General features: G+C 35.0%; 1 protein-coding gene across 2 annotated transcripts in view; it reads right to left on the bottom strand.

Moving 5' to 3' along the window:
- The window catches only part of LOC129278586 (nucleoporin SEH1-like), a 28126-nt gene extending 15895 nt beyond the window's left edge, over positions 1–12231 (bottom strand). For both annotated transcript variants that reach the window (XM_064094994.1, XM_064094995.1), the window contains exons 1-6: positions 12038–12231; positions 4052–4102; positions 3693–3798; positions 3032–3072; positions 1135–1215; positions 269–346 (exon numbers count right to left, since the gene is read on the bottom strand). In XM_064094994.1, the coding sequence (XP_063951064.1) occupies positions 269–346; positions 1135–1215; positions 3032–3072; positions 3693–3798; positions 4052–4102; positions 12038–12148 (468 nt within the window). In that variant the 5' untranslated portion in view covers positions 12149–12231. The remainder of the gene's footprint in view (positions 1–268; positions 347–1134; positions 1216–3031; positions 3073–3692; positions 3799–4051; positions 4103–12037) is intronic.
- Between the last annotated feature and the right edge of the window lie 3338 nt (positions 12232–15569).

Consider the following 15569-nt stretch of genomic DNA (forward strand, 5'->3'; position numbering starts at 1 on the left):
TGCAAAAGTTTAAAATGTCATAACATTCTCATTCCAATCTCAATTTCCAATACAATGCTTGTATAAATTTCTCTTTCTATTCAAATCAATGTTACTATGATGGACTTGGCTTTTTAATATAAAACTAAGCAAAAGTTTAAACTCTCATAAAATTCTCATTTTAATTCCAATTCTTTCAGTGAAATGCTGGTTTAACTTTTCTCTTTCTATTCAAATCAATATATTGTTAGGGTGGACTTGAAGACATAACTTTCAGATTCTATGTTACCTGTAAATTCATTGTGGCTAAATTTGTAACTTCAGGTGCTTCGTATATCCTAACAATCCCATCTGCTGAGCACGTTGCCTGTAAAAAAAAAAATTATTCAAATTTGAAGAACAAAATATGTGGAAATTTCTCATACTACAACAAAGTGTTTCTCATCAACATTTTTATCAAGACATGTTGTAAGATCTGACAACTTTCCTTGATTTTGATTGGCTGAGAAGCACTGCTACTATGGTAACCATTGGATGAAACAGGACTTGTCGGATAAAACGTCTGACAAGTCTTTTCATTAAACGTTCTTAAGATCTGACAATTTTGCTTGATTTCTATTGGCCGAAAAGCACAACTGTTAGGTAAATGTTGGATACAACATACTTTAGCGGATAAAACGTCTATCAAGTCCTTTCATGAAACGCTCCCAAGATTATTAAATGAATCTCTGAAAAAACAAATGTCTGTGTGTTTTTTAAACAGTTCATGACAAAAGAAAAAATCTACAAGTTTCAAGTTAGTTGTGATCCTTTTTTTCTTCTCTTTTTTTCTATGCACATAGGGACTGGATTCCTTTGTGTGACATGTACTACACAAAACTTATTCATCATTATTGCTGTTACTGTTATTATAACAATATGCAGTGGTTAAAAACAGCAATCATAAAAATAAGCAATATATAACAATTTTGTAATTTTGTGATTGTTGTGTTTTTATGTGGAATAAAATAAAATCAAATGGAAATGAAATAAATGTTGCATATCAGTTATCAGCTTGTTATCAATATAAATCAAATGATATGGTACATATTGTATCGATTGATTGATTTGATTCATCAATTAATAACATTTGAATTATTTTATATAAGTACTTACTAATTGAAGGCCAAGATGATGAGGTGCAAATTTGACATCTGAGACAGACGTTCTGCTGTCTACAAGCATTGCTCGCTGAGCCTGCAAGGGTATGATGGGAAATATCAAAGTTAGGTTTACTGCTAATTTCTCATCTTTCATAAACTTATTTACAGCTCATGAAGATTATCATTCATCCGGTCCAATTTCAAATTATCTAAGATTACACGAGTTCAGATTTTTTTCTTTTTATTCATACTCCTGCAGAGAAGTCAACCTAATTGGATGCAAAATCCTAGTTTTTCCTCTGAAAATCCCGGCAAGATTTCAGCAAGGAATTTTGCACACCAGTATTACAAATAGCCAATAACTTTAAAGTTTACATACACATGCATTTCCTGTACATTAGCTTCTTGCCCAAGTGTCCTTGCTATTACCATTGATATCAAATGGTCTGTTTTGACTCAAATTCCTTGGCTATTGGGAAAAATGACTCTATGGGGGTGTTGCAAGAAAATATTTGCAATCAACTGCAAATATTCTGTTGCAATTTTACAGTTGATTGATCACTTTTAACTTTTAATAGCAAATCAGATTACACTCCTTGTTTCATGGAGCAGATTAGCAATCAATCGCAAATTTGCAATTAATTGCACGGCATATGCTTGATTTCGGGAACGAAAATAAACTTGCGATTGATCGCAAGATTCTTGCAACGCCCCATTAAAAATTCAGTTAGATGGTCTGCTGATGAAAACAACAGACTGTATTCTTCTAAAAAGTATGCGTACATGCAATCAAAACACAGTGTTTTACACATGTATAATACAGCACACGTAGTCAAAATTCAGAAGAAAAAAGATATTGAGATAAATCCTACAAAGTAGGATAAAATCCTGCTGCTACTTAATTTCAATTTAAAGCGCCTCCTTCAGTTTATAGCAATCAATTTTCAAGTATCTTCAGAGCTTTAGAGGAGACAGTGTTATCTCTCATTTTTAAAATACAATGACCTTTAAAAGTCCTACCTGTAATTCACACTTTCTTTTCTTATTTCTCACTATCTTTCTAAAAATACTTGTTGAAGTACTTTGCATATTACATCCGAAATGGTACACTAGAAACTTGGAATGAACTTTATTCTAATTTAAACAGAGTGAAATCATACATCCATCCATACAGCACTGAAGAGTTTTATCAGGGGCACATAACATGAAGCCCCGTTATCAATCGCTAAGCTTTATGTTACACGGCTATGGTCGGTGTGATGGTAGAAGTAAAAAGATCTTTGATTACGACCAGGTAAATCTACCTGTTTTTTGTAAGCTTTCAGCCATGATGCTGACAGCTTCCTCAGACCCTTCCTCCGTGATGATGCAGTTGCTGCTGAAGTGCTACAAAATTTTGCTGGAAACATTGAAGTCTACTACATGCAATGGAAGCTATCAACACTTGAGCCAATTAACTCTTTGCACGCTGAATTGATTTTGAGGGGATAATAATGACAATTGTTTCCATGATATTTTCTTTACTTCAAGATTTCCATATTGCACATTTGATACTTTTAATATTGAATAGATGTTATCCAAGAACTATTGCCTTTTATTAGCTTATCTAATTAGAAGGTAGGGGAAAAAATAGGGGATTGTTGAATTTAATGGTATGAATGTGCAAGATTGCAACATCAGGGCAAAAAAGGGTTAATAGGGATCACCCACCCCTCCCTGGAGATTTAGATATCAATATCTTTCTTCAAGGTATGATCCCATTATAAAACTTAATGTAGGCAAGATGAAGTTTGCAGCACTGCGGATGAAAGCTTACCAAAACAGATAAATTTCACGCGAAAGATAATTATCTTGATCAATATACAGATTGTTAATTCCTACATACATGTATAGAACAAAATAGTACATACCCAGTGATGTTTCCCTCTCTCATTTGGCTTTGAATCTCCAACTGCATTTTATGAAATGAAGATTTAACAAAGACTTTTCAATCAAACTACCATTAAAAAAAATCAAGAGTGGAAAATTTACACTGAAAAATTGAAAATAAATGGATCATTGATAGACCCCACAGAAATCAATTAAAAAACAGACTGCTAATAATCCATTCAATATTGATACATGAATAAAAGAACATGTGACCAAGACATGTATGAGAAGTCAATGTCAATATCAAAAAATACATATTAAAGTAAAATAAACTAACTTGCTTTATTATCATTATCATAATAATACCACTTTTAGACCTTGATATTGTAATTTACACATTAAAACCATGATAAATCAGTGGAACATCATTTCTAAATCACAATAATATAGGAATGTAGAAGTATAAATTCAAATTTTTTTTTTTTTAGCAGTATATACCAAACTAGGAACTGAGTCATTGATATTTTCCAAAGTGCAACTGTTTATATTTCAGGAATATAAAATAGAATAGCAGATAAACCAAATAAATTGTTTGTGAAATGAATAAATAATTGAATGATCATTTTACCTCTGCATACATACAGTGTATCAAAATAAACAATACATCAGTAAATAATAAGAAAAATGTTTGATTGTACATACCCATCTCCTCCCATACAACTGCAGTTCTATCAAAAGAGCATGATGCTAAGACCTGTCCAAACTCTGGATGCGCCCATGTTACTCTCCAAACAGACCCACTGTGTGTCTGAAAATATAAAATCATTTAATCAATTTTCTAACTGTGAGCAGGTCTCAACATTTCACTCCCTCTTTTTCTTCTCTCCCCCCCCTCCTCCTCCTCCCCCCCCCCCTTCTCCTCCCACCCCCCTCTTCCAAACCCTCCCTCCTCATCTCACTCTCCCTGTTCCTTTTCTTTTTATTATTATTCTTTTCCCTTTCTCTTCCTTATTTGTTTTCCATCTTCTTCTCTTCTTTCACCTTCTTATTTATTTTCTTACCTTCCAACTAGCTGTGCAGTGCCATTCTCCATCTTCTCCTAGATCCCATACCTGTATTCAAAATATTTAAAAAAATAATAGAAATATGGTTTCTAATTATGAAATTAAAGGACAAGTCCACCTGCAACAAATAGTGAATTCAAATTACAAAAAAAGGAAAATCAAACAAGCATAATGCTGAAAACTTCATCAATATCAGTTGTAAAATTAAAAAGTTATGACATTCTAAACTTTCACTTATTTTTCACAAAACAGTTAAATACACACAAAGTATTGATACACATGAGAGTCAATGATGTTACACACCCACTAATTATTTTGTATTTTATTGTCAGGATTACAAATTACTTTAATTTTTGCAGATTTGAAAATAAGGAAACTCTTCATTGAATCAAAATAGGTTACAACAATGCCAAATCCACATCTTCAGGGAAGAATCAAACTTTGTATATTATCATGAGGAAATATCTAAAGTTCATATAATAAAATACAACAAGAGTGTCGTCAAGGCGAGCACATAATACGCCCATCTGTAACGTGGAAAATAAAGTTATTGGTCAAGCAAGAAAAGTGGAAGGTGGCGACTTCACCTTTTACCTTCTGACCTTTCTAAGATCTACATGTATGCTAGCATCATACACACCAAATTATATGAGCCTAGGTTAAGTTAAACTAAAGTTATCGTGTTTCCAAGGACTTCAGAAGGGTAAGATGAAAACATGTCAGTGTGACCTTGACCTTAGACCTTATGACCTCAAAATCAATAGGCTTCCTGAGATCCATGCTAGTATCATACACACCAAATTATATGAGTCTAGGTTAAGTTAAACTGAAGTTATCGCGTTACAAGGAAAAGTTAACGGACAGACGGACACGGAGTGTGATACCATAATACGTCCCGTCGAGACGGGCGTATAATAAAAAAAATACATGTAGTGAGTGCACTCTAGGTGGCACTAAAGCCTCAAAAAAGCTGCTAGAGTAGTCAGACTTTCAAGCACCATTGTACAAAATCCACAGATATATTCAACATTTTTGCCTTGGATATAATTTGTAATATCTAAACTGCAATAATAACTAATTACACTAAAAAAGTACATAAAGAAATAATAAAATCATTAAACAATTCACGCCGTCAACAAGTCTTGTCATCGTGTGCATTTGTGTGTTATGGCAGGTGCCGACTTTCTCCTAATGCACCACATTATTTTCACCTATGAGGTCAATACTGTTATGTTTTGACCTCACTGGTAATAGGGCTGCAAAGTCTAGTAACATTCAATAATGTTTGATTTGTTGAATTGAATTTTTTTTTTTTAAAGGGATCATTTCACTTTGTGAGCAGCTGATTTGAAAAATTCTCAAACTAAGATGAATCATGAAACATGTGTATGAGTGCCTGTATTTGTCCTCAAAAACCCTGAAACAGACCACAATATAGGGTGAAAAACTCTAATTTAGACACAAGTAGCAATTTATTAGCCTGATTTTGAGAACGTCTGTAAGACGCATTCAGCTTATGCCCAGTTTTCCCAAATTCAAAAAGTCTGTTAGCTGTGTTGACTCCCTTCTGCTGTGTGTATCTCCTATGCACACACACTATTTATACCAAGCTTTCGATTGTCTGCGACTGCAACGTAGTCCTAGTTCACCGGAAGTGGTGACACCGCTTGTTCAGTATCACGTTCGTACATTGATGAAAACAGTTTCGATTTAAGTCGACGTACCCGTACCAGGCCACAGCATATACCAGCGTGATACAAACTGAAGGATTTAAAAATAGAAATGCACATTGCCAAAAGGCAAGTGAAAATTATTTGCTTGGCTTCCCGGGAGGGGGGGGGGGGGGCCACTTACATTGACGAGTGGATACCATGCGCGACCAAAAAAAAAAGGATGTCTTTTTCAAGATAGGGCACGTTACGTAAGTAACGTAATAAGGGTGTCAAAAACACTGAAATAATGAAAAAAGGGTATCTATTTCGCTAGGAAAGTTACGTGTTTAGGGTAAAATTTGCGAGGGTATAAAAAAATCAAGAGTAAAATGTTTTATAAAGGATGTATTTTTGCTCCAGAAGTCAACACTACGTGTTTAGAGTATGATTTGCGCGAGTTGGGCTGTACTAAACCCAATGATGTAGGTAAAAAAAAACGACGGCCGACGTCCGTGACATAACATTGAAATATCGCTGTACTTGTTTAGGGGCTCAATTCAGGGAATACTTGCCAATAGTATCGTTTTGTTTCCAATACTTGTTAAGGGTAGGGTTTCACACGCCAATACTTGTTAAGGGGTGCATTTTCAGAATATGGAAAATACGTGTTTAGGGTGCTTTTTGAGACCTCATGGTCGCGCATGGTATCCACTCGTGAATGGAAGTGGCCCCCCGGGCTTGGCTTTTAATTGTATTCCAGTAAGAATAGACTTTTGCCACAGCTGTTAGATATTATTTGTAATGGCTTCTTAATTTTTCCCCTTTCTCTACCCCTTTTCCCAATTTTTGTTTCCATTTCATTATATTCATTTTTCTTTCATGTTCTTTTGTTCCTTTTCTTCTTTTTTTTCTTTTATTTCACTTCTTTCACTATTTTTGTTTTCTTTTTGTATTATATTTTTTGAAAATTATTTTTGTATGTCTCCCACTTTTATGCATTGTTCTAATTTTGCAGCATATTTTTTCTATGATTTTCTATTGCTATAATATGCTGCAAGGCAGAGAAAACAAAAATAAACTGGATTTGGGGTCTGCATACTCTAGGTTTCGGGATTCAATGAGGAACAAAGGGAAATTTGTTTTGTATCTGAGTTTGTTATGCATAATTGATTTACTTTACCATTATGAGTATGTGTATATTACATGTATGCGTAGATCAAAGAAAAAAGTCCACACGACCTGGGAACAATACAAGTGATTTATTCTGTTTCAATCCTTTCATATTTACATTAATAAAATGAATTATATTTTACCACTAATCAATTTGCAAAATATAACAGTAAACAAGGTGTACATACAAGAGTAACAAGATACACAAAGTGAAAGTACATGTAACTTTGTGGTCGTGGCTGCAGAATTAACATTTAGAAGTTTGTTTTATTTATTTTTAATGTTTATCTTTATATTTTTCGGGCCACCAAACTTTTAAATCGGGCCACCAACAATTATTATATGAAGGTTTTGGTGGCCCATTCGGGCCACCACCAAAAAAAGTTAATGTGGAGCCTTGTCTAAATGACCTTTGACCTTGGCCATGAGACCTGAAATGATAGTGATAGTTAATTACTCTTATGTCCAAGTTTTATGAACTAGCTCCATAAAATTAAAAGTTATGATGGAAATTCAACAAATACCCCCAACATGCCCAAAGTTCATTGACCCTATATGACCTTTGAACTCGGTCATGTGACCTGAAACTCGGGTAGGATGTTCAGTAATACTTATGATGTATTAAGTTATAATGTCATTTCAAAAACTTGACCTTAATTTAAGATTTGATGTTGACAATGCCGCCATCGCTGCAGTTGGAAAAGCGGAGCCTATAGTCTCGCTCTGCTATTGCGAGACAAAAATGTCCGATGCTGATGCGCGCTTTTGTCACAGTGCGCCAAGTTGACGCCTGTTGCTGTGGTTAACCACACTATTTTATTCATTAGTCCACTGTTTTTAATTAATGAGTCCACTCTTCAAACAGTGGACTCATGAATAAAATAGCGTACTTAACCATGGCGTCAACAGGCGTCAATTTGGACTCCAAAAGATCAATAAACAAAAAAAAATCTCAAAGGGGGAAGTGACTGTCGCCATATATACAGTGCGTCCCAGAAAAAACAAAACCGAGATTAAGCGATAATTTATCATAACTTAATCAAAAATACAATAGACAAATGACCTACCAATGTAAAGCTTAGAATCTCCTCTTTCATCTGATATTACTTAGATTATTCCTTATTCACGCATGAGTGAGCAAAAACAATTTGAAGAAAGGATACCAAAAACTCATTTGGCGGGGGTATCTGAATTTCAAATAGAAAATCACATGCCTAAAAAGTTCAATATCTGCTCTTTTATTTGATACCTTAATCACAAAAATGGTCAAGTAAAAAAGTTATATTCCCTCGAAACATAGACAGGAATAACCGTCGTTTCTGGGGATTTATTTAACAATTTCTGACATTTTACTATAATCCCCATTCACCGACGGTAGTGTGTTAGTGCGAGCCTGCATGTGTAATCTGGCCAGCAATTCGGAGGACGGGTTTTGTCCAGATTTTTACTTTATTGAATTCTAAATTACATTATATTATCTTAAACGAAGGCCCACTATTTTTGTTAGACTCTCATCTTTCTTTTGGTACTTTATAAGTTCTAAGAAAATAATTTATTCCTTATTTTTTTTATTTTCTGCCGGAGAGGAAAAAATGGCAACCGTGTGTTGTTTCAGTTTCAGTTTAGTTTCAGTTTAGTTTATTTCCATTATTCATATACAGACATTTACATGCTTGACATGAGTATAACATAATTATCTTGAGTTGAAATAAATCGTTATTGAGACAGAAATTATACGCAATAATAATTTAAATCAGTGAAAAATGGAGGGGCCTAAGTTGAAAGCAGAGCTTGTGAGTTATAGGCCCCAATGGAAGGAGGTGATAAGATATAAGGCTATATAGCTATTAAAAATAACAAGGTAAAAGAAAAGCAAAAGTTTATGAACCAATTGGTTTAATCACATCTGTGGCACGCCCTGGAAGGAAAGTAATGTTTTAAAGGGAGGTATGACGGTAAAATGGAGCTGCTGAAAGGTTTAGATATCTACTGCTGCCTGAACTGCATAATCATTCAAAAAAATATGTTTAAGTTTACGTTTGAATATAAACAATGAATTGGAGTCTGAAATGTCTTTGGATAGTCCGTTCCAGTACTTCGGTCCTGAGAAAGTAATTGTTTTCTGAGCAAAGGTTGTTCGAGTCAGTGGTAAATGATAAAATGTACTTTGTCGAGTTGCGTATGAATGAATTACATTTCATTTAACAAATAATAAGGTGACAATGGCTGGTAATTCATTTGTGGATAGCTGGAACATAAAAATTCCTAAATTATATATATAAGTCTGAGATTTTGAGAAGTTGATTTCCATGAAAGTAACGACTTGTATGGGAAAGAAAACCCGAGTTGTGCTTTTATCAAGGCTTTCCGATTAAATTTTCGATATCCTGGCCAATCAATGCGAGCGATAAGTTCCGAACGCACGCACATCTACAAGCGCAAAGCAGCGGCACAAATGGCGATATATAGTGACTGGTACATACGTCTGTAAGGATGATGACGTCATCCAAGATGGCAACTTACGTTGACCAACAAAAGGATTGAAGATGACTATGTTTCGATCATCATTTGAAAGGAATTAGCGGTAACTGCGGTCTGAGGTACGATATTTCTGAATTTTATATATTTTTTCTTAAGTTTGAATGTACTTTCTTTTTTATAATGTGACATTTTATGTACAAAAAAATGATCCGAAAATCGGTTTCCGCCGAATGTTAGATCTAACATTACTGCTAATACGTTGGCTGTACGTACGGGCCAACAACTCTTCAGTCTATGTATGGGTGAGTGGAGCCAACGCAGTTCAGCGGAACAACCAAAATACAGAGACTGAAGCTTTTGGTCTACTCGAAACAATGCTTGTATTTCCATAATTTCATTAAATAAACGTGTTTTCACCGGTTTCCCACAGAAGCTATCGCATGGTTAACAAAAGGCTTAATGCATGGCTGATCGTCAACAAAACGGAGTGTCCAGTGAGTTTGGACGCTAGCCTGTAAAACCTCTTCATTTAATGAAATTATTGAAATTCAAGCCTTATTTCAAATAACCAGAACTTTGTTATTTCGTGACCATTTTCTGTAATTGAGGTATCAAATTAAAGAGCAGATATTGAACTTTTAAAAAATGTGGTTTTCTTTTTGAAACCCAGATACAGCCTGCCAAATGACCTTTTGGTATCCCCTCTTCAAATTGTTTTTGCTCACTCATGCGTGAATGACAAGTAAATTCAGATGAAAGAGGAGATTCTAAGCTTTACAATGGTAGGTCATTTGTCTATTGCATTTTTGATTAAGTTATGATAAATCATCGATAAATCTTGGTTACATTTTTTGTGGTACGCACTGTATATCGCCGCCGAGATGACACATGTTCGATCTATTGCAAAAAAAATCTGCAATGGCCGCCCCAGGGTTTCCCCACAGGGGGAAATTTGACACCCTTCCAAATGACTTATGAGGCAGAGGCACTCTCCAGAACATCGGACATACCGGCCGCTTGAATTGGAAATGCGTGCTGTTGATGCGCGCGAGCTCATTTTCAGAACGAAGTCACACGCAGCTGAGCGAAGACGTGAAGATGTCCGATGTTAAGTCTTTAGAGCCAAAAGAGGCCTGTTTGGTAAGTAAATAATTGTTATTTACTGATTTCTATATCAAAATTTTTCATACTAATAATTGAAATCTGCATTTGCGCAGCTGAAATAAGTTACGGTATTTTATCAACAATCAAGCGCGATTTAAATTGCCGAAATTGATCGCAGCACACAACTTTACGTGCCCACTATTTGGAAACTGCGTCCGATATTTGGCAAAAATAACAAGCTTCTGGTAGTCATGAGTCAGTAAATAACTTCCATTCACCATATTTTTTCAGTTTTTTTTTAAATTAGATCTAATATTCAAAATTTGTACTCGGGAAATATGATTTTTATTTGATTCAATGTTTGTATTTTTGTTTTGGTCCAATTATGGTCAAGTGTCCGATACTTGAGCACTTTTTTTTTTACTCTATAGTCTATTCCGTGTCAATCAAATTCATAGGGGTCTAGGTTTTTTTGTTTTATTTTTACCCCTGGGCCTGGCCTGGCCTTGGCTTGGCTTTAGCCTTTTAACGTCCATGCGCAGTGAGTCGCCATGTGCAATTTTTTTACTGTTGCGCCACTCACCTGTCACTGCCTGACTACAATGGTTCTAGAAATCTTTTGCAATGTTGAAAAGTGTCTTGTGGCATCTGATATTAATCCTCAGTAATTCCCTGAAATGCTGCAACGTTTGGTTAAAAGATCCAGCAAAAGACAAAGGAGTTTAGCGCAGTCAAAGTCAGACTTGCAAATTTGGATCCGTACGGTGGAATTTAAGCTGCCATTTTTCTCAGGCGACGATTTGAGACGCCCACACTAAGCAATCGATGTTTCCAAAACTGCCCGCTCAAGTTACCAATATTTGGTATCAAAATATAGATTATAAAAAAATGCTCACGATCATTTCATTTTGAAGGTGGGGGTGACAATTGTTATCAAAATAAGAGGGGGTGGCATCTCAACATATATCTCAACCCACGGAGAGGTTTCAACAACGCAGCTGAGTCAATGCACTTTTGTGTACGATCGGTGCGTGTGTGTGCGCATGCGCGATATATCTGTGTAGTAAATGTATTGGATTTTTCGAATCGGCGACTCAAACTATACCCGTCATTGTGTCGCCGTTCCGGAAGTGTGTAATTCATGATGTTCTTACTAAAAACTGTAGCAATTTCAGGAGAAAAGTTTATCATATATTTGAGAGGATTTGTGGATACTTTCATCTCATACAAAGATTTGGGTAAGAATTTTTTTTTGTTGTTGCAAAATTGAAGGTTGAACTTTGAAGACTGCCGATGGCGACTCACTGCGCATGGACGGACGTTAGGCTTAGGATAAGTCTAAAATAAATCAAACTTGACCACCATCAATGTGAGTGCGTTGTGTACGTAACTTTACGTACAACTGAGAATGCAAAATGCACCAGTGGGTGGGTGGTTACAGTCAACAAGTGGGCAAGTGGCTCAACTCAGGCTCAGCTCCGCTGCTCAACAATGACAATGATTATCTTCTCACGCGGATTCCAATATGTGGGACCGATCCTAAATTTTAAATTAGCATTTTGTTAAGAGACTTTACCTGTACACTCTGATCACTGGAACATGTGGCCATTCGTTGACCATAAAAGTCAAATGCAACATCATGTATCAAATCCTTGTGTTCTGCAGAAATACTCTTCGCCTTAAACATTTTGTTGATTTCCCGCAATATTTCTTTACAGCAGTTTCTGCTCCAAAGCAGATACCATCGACGATCGACGACTTGACAAAATTGGCAATAATACGATTCAGCATAAACAATGATAATCGAACAACACATTATTCAAATTTGTATTTAATTCGATGATTTCAAATTAAATATTTATGAGAAGTACAAAATAAGTTTTTTATATGTATCTATTTCATTTTTTTATCTGAATATCAGTGATTTTAATGATCCATTTCTATTAATCAGTGGCTATTGCCAATTTTCTATTTTATCACGGTGGCTCATTCAGGAGGCTCGCCTAGCACAAACTCAGCTCAGCTACCATTGCTCCATTATATTGTTGTGTCATGTTGATAATGCACCAATTATGTCGAGGATTATTCCTTGCATGTCATGAATCAATTTGATCAAGCTCCTATAAGGGGGGCTGTAACATACACTTTGCATGGGCTGTATCTTGTTTTCGAATGTGCTTGTTTGTAACTTTAAGTAAAAAAATAAATTAGCTATAATTAGTAGGCATATAATGTAGCCAATATAGGTATAATATTATATGGTTTTTTATCCGGTACTTTTAAACAGGTTGATTTATCTATTAATTGATAGAGAGAAAAATAAAACTTAATAGAAACATCATTGAAAATTTCATCGAAATCGGATTTAAAATAAAATAGTGAGCCTAATGACATTCTAAACTTTTGATTATTGATTTCACAACATAGTAGACCCTATATGCCAATAAGGGAACCGATGACGTCACCTACTCACCATTTCTTTTCAGGGTCGAATAAACGATTTTTTTTTTACTGGGGGGCTGATGTAAATTTGAAAAGCAAAAAAAAACTGTTTAACTACAAAATATAGATGTCCGACGTCGCCGCATATGGAAAACTAGCGGACAGAAGGTCCTCGCTGCACGCGCGCACCCTTATAACACGCAGAATTCCCTTGCATCATAGGCCTACCCTTTTTTCACAAACAAATGTGTATCAAGGACAAGCATTGATTCAGATAGAATTTCTGTCCCCCTGAAATGAATATTAACAACTTCTATTTACATTCGATTGGTGGGAATTATGGCACTTTATTACATTAAAATCACTCAAAACCATCCAAAGTCAGGAATATGTATTGGGATAATGGGTTTGGGGGACATTTTTATAGTACCCGGGTGGATTACATCCGTTGTCACATCGGTGGGTGATAGTATCAAGAATTTTCGTTTAGATTATAATAAAGGGCACATTGTAAGGCAAATACTCATGAAAGAATCATGGGGATTAATTAATAAGGAAATAGGACACTTTCATCATCAAATCAGAGGAGATTTTCTTTGTGATAGTGATGTCCGAAGAGCAAACCTACACTCGACGTGCATTCAGGGCTGGACAGAGCTTTTGTGTACGTCGGTGTGTTGTTCGAGTCACAGCGGTTTTCCAGCTCTTTCCATTGCAGTGCTGAACATTTTATTAGGAATATATAAATATATATACATTGTCAGTCCGAACTATAAATATAAATATATCAGATACCTTTATTTTTGCCAACAAAAATCAATTTTATTCTCTGAAAGTTGGATATGTCTCTGAATATTGTGACGGGTCCATTATGTATACGAGGGGTGCATGCATCGCGCATCCTAGCTTACCACTGCATATGTAAGTCTGAAAATTAAGTTTTGCTTATTCCTTTCACTTTATAATGATGTTTTAAATGTTCAAACAACGATAATTCATGAAATTGACACAAAATATTGCGAATCAACGCTAAAACATTATTTGTGTATACATTTTATTTATCCCTCTGTAATGCTATTTCCCCCATAAAGCCGCAAATGGAACATTCTGTACCACTAGTCACGATGATCGCGAGGTCTGCAAACGTCGTCTGCTATGTTTTTACATGTCCGGTACACTGTATGCAAGTTTTCGATATATTTTAGTCCCGAGAAATTAGAAAAGCAAACAAAAAGTTTCATTAAAAAATGTTGGTCATTTTGGTTACATTAATTTTGCCACACCTACCAGAATTCCAGGGGTGCTGCCTACACTGTTAAAAAACCTGATTTTACAGAAAAAACGAGATTTTGCAGAAAGCAATAACAGAATATTTCTGTAAATTCATAAAACAGGAATTTTTCTACAACTTAACAGAACAGGTCTGTTTAAAAAAGGGGAAAATAATGTATATAAGCCCTATATGCTTATAATATATGTATTGATTAATGCAGTATTCTATTAATGCATCAATGTCGTCGAGAGCTCTAAAACTAAAGCTTTTACTATTCAAATTTGAAATATTTCTCGAAAAACATCTAAAGGCAAAATACATTAATGCTCTTCTAGTGTGAGTATATCAAGTCAATGGTCCCCTGCAATACAGTGCCTTTGCTTTTTTTTTTCAAATTAGCTTCCCTTCTTCACCCTCCACAAAGATAAGGACTAGTAATGCCTTAATGTTTTAACTCTATATTTTTGTCAAAAACTCTCTGATTTTTTTTTCTATAAGATATTCTTTATGACAATTCAATTCATTTTTTTTAATTTCCACTTAACAATACAAATTAATTATGATACAATATTCAATACATAGGCCCCGATTAGTGGGGGATAACTTTAATACATGTGAATAAATTAGTTATGGAAAACATTCTCAAGCATTTTTTTTTCGCTCAGTCGCTACGCTCCTCGCATTAAATTATAAACATTTTTTCTTAGGGGCAGCGGCGGTTAGCTGCTTGTCAGTAGTCTCCCCATAGAGTACACGATATGCCATACGGTATTGAATAAACCAACGGTCGAAAATTTATCAAGCCACCCCCCCAAAAAAAAAAAAAAAAAAAAAAACTCACTTTTAGTCTAGAGCCACGCCTGGTTAAAAATTAGATTCTTATGTGACTCATTTCACTTCATCTATTTTACAAAAACTTTGGAAAATTGAGTATGTAGGTCTATCTGTCTTTCAAATTAATCTATCATGCGTTGTATCAGTAGTACGCTTTTTTTTTTTTTTACATTTTCTGGTCAATCTTAAATCATGAATGTTACATCCATATCTGTTGCCCACTGGCTCAAAACTAATGATCAAATAGATTTAATTCCTAATTACATAAATTGGTATATGTATATTATTGTCATAATCAAATGATCTTTTCATTTATTTGTAATTCCGTCTGAATTTTTAATATCGATGCCTAACTTTGTATCGACTCAGATCTGACGAGAATGTTTCCACGCAGAGAATAAGTGAACAGCATTTTTATTGTACCAATGCCATATAAAACAGCAGGAAAGTTCTCTGTACTTCGACCGCCCGCTCAGATCATCAGCCGAGAAGCCTGAATGAGTGTCGAATTTGGAAGGGACGAGTTATTTTATCCACACATTTCTATGGCTTGAGCTCT

This window comes from Lytechinus pictus, chromosome 2, assembly GCF_037042905.1.
Source record: "Lytechinus pictus isolate F3 Inbred chromosome 2, Lp3.0, whole genome shotgun sequence".
Lineage (NCBI taxonomy): Eukaryota > Metazoa > Echinodermata > Echinoidea > Temnopleuroida > Toxopneustidae > Lytechinus > Lytechinus pictus.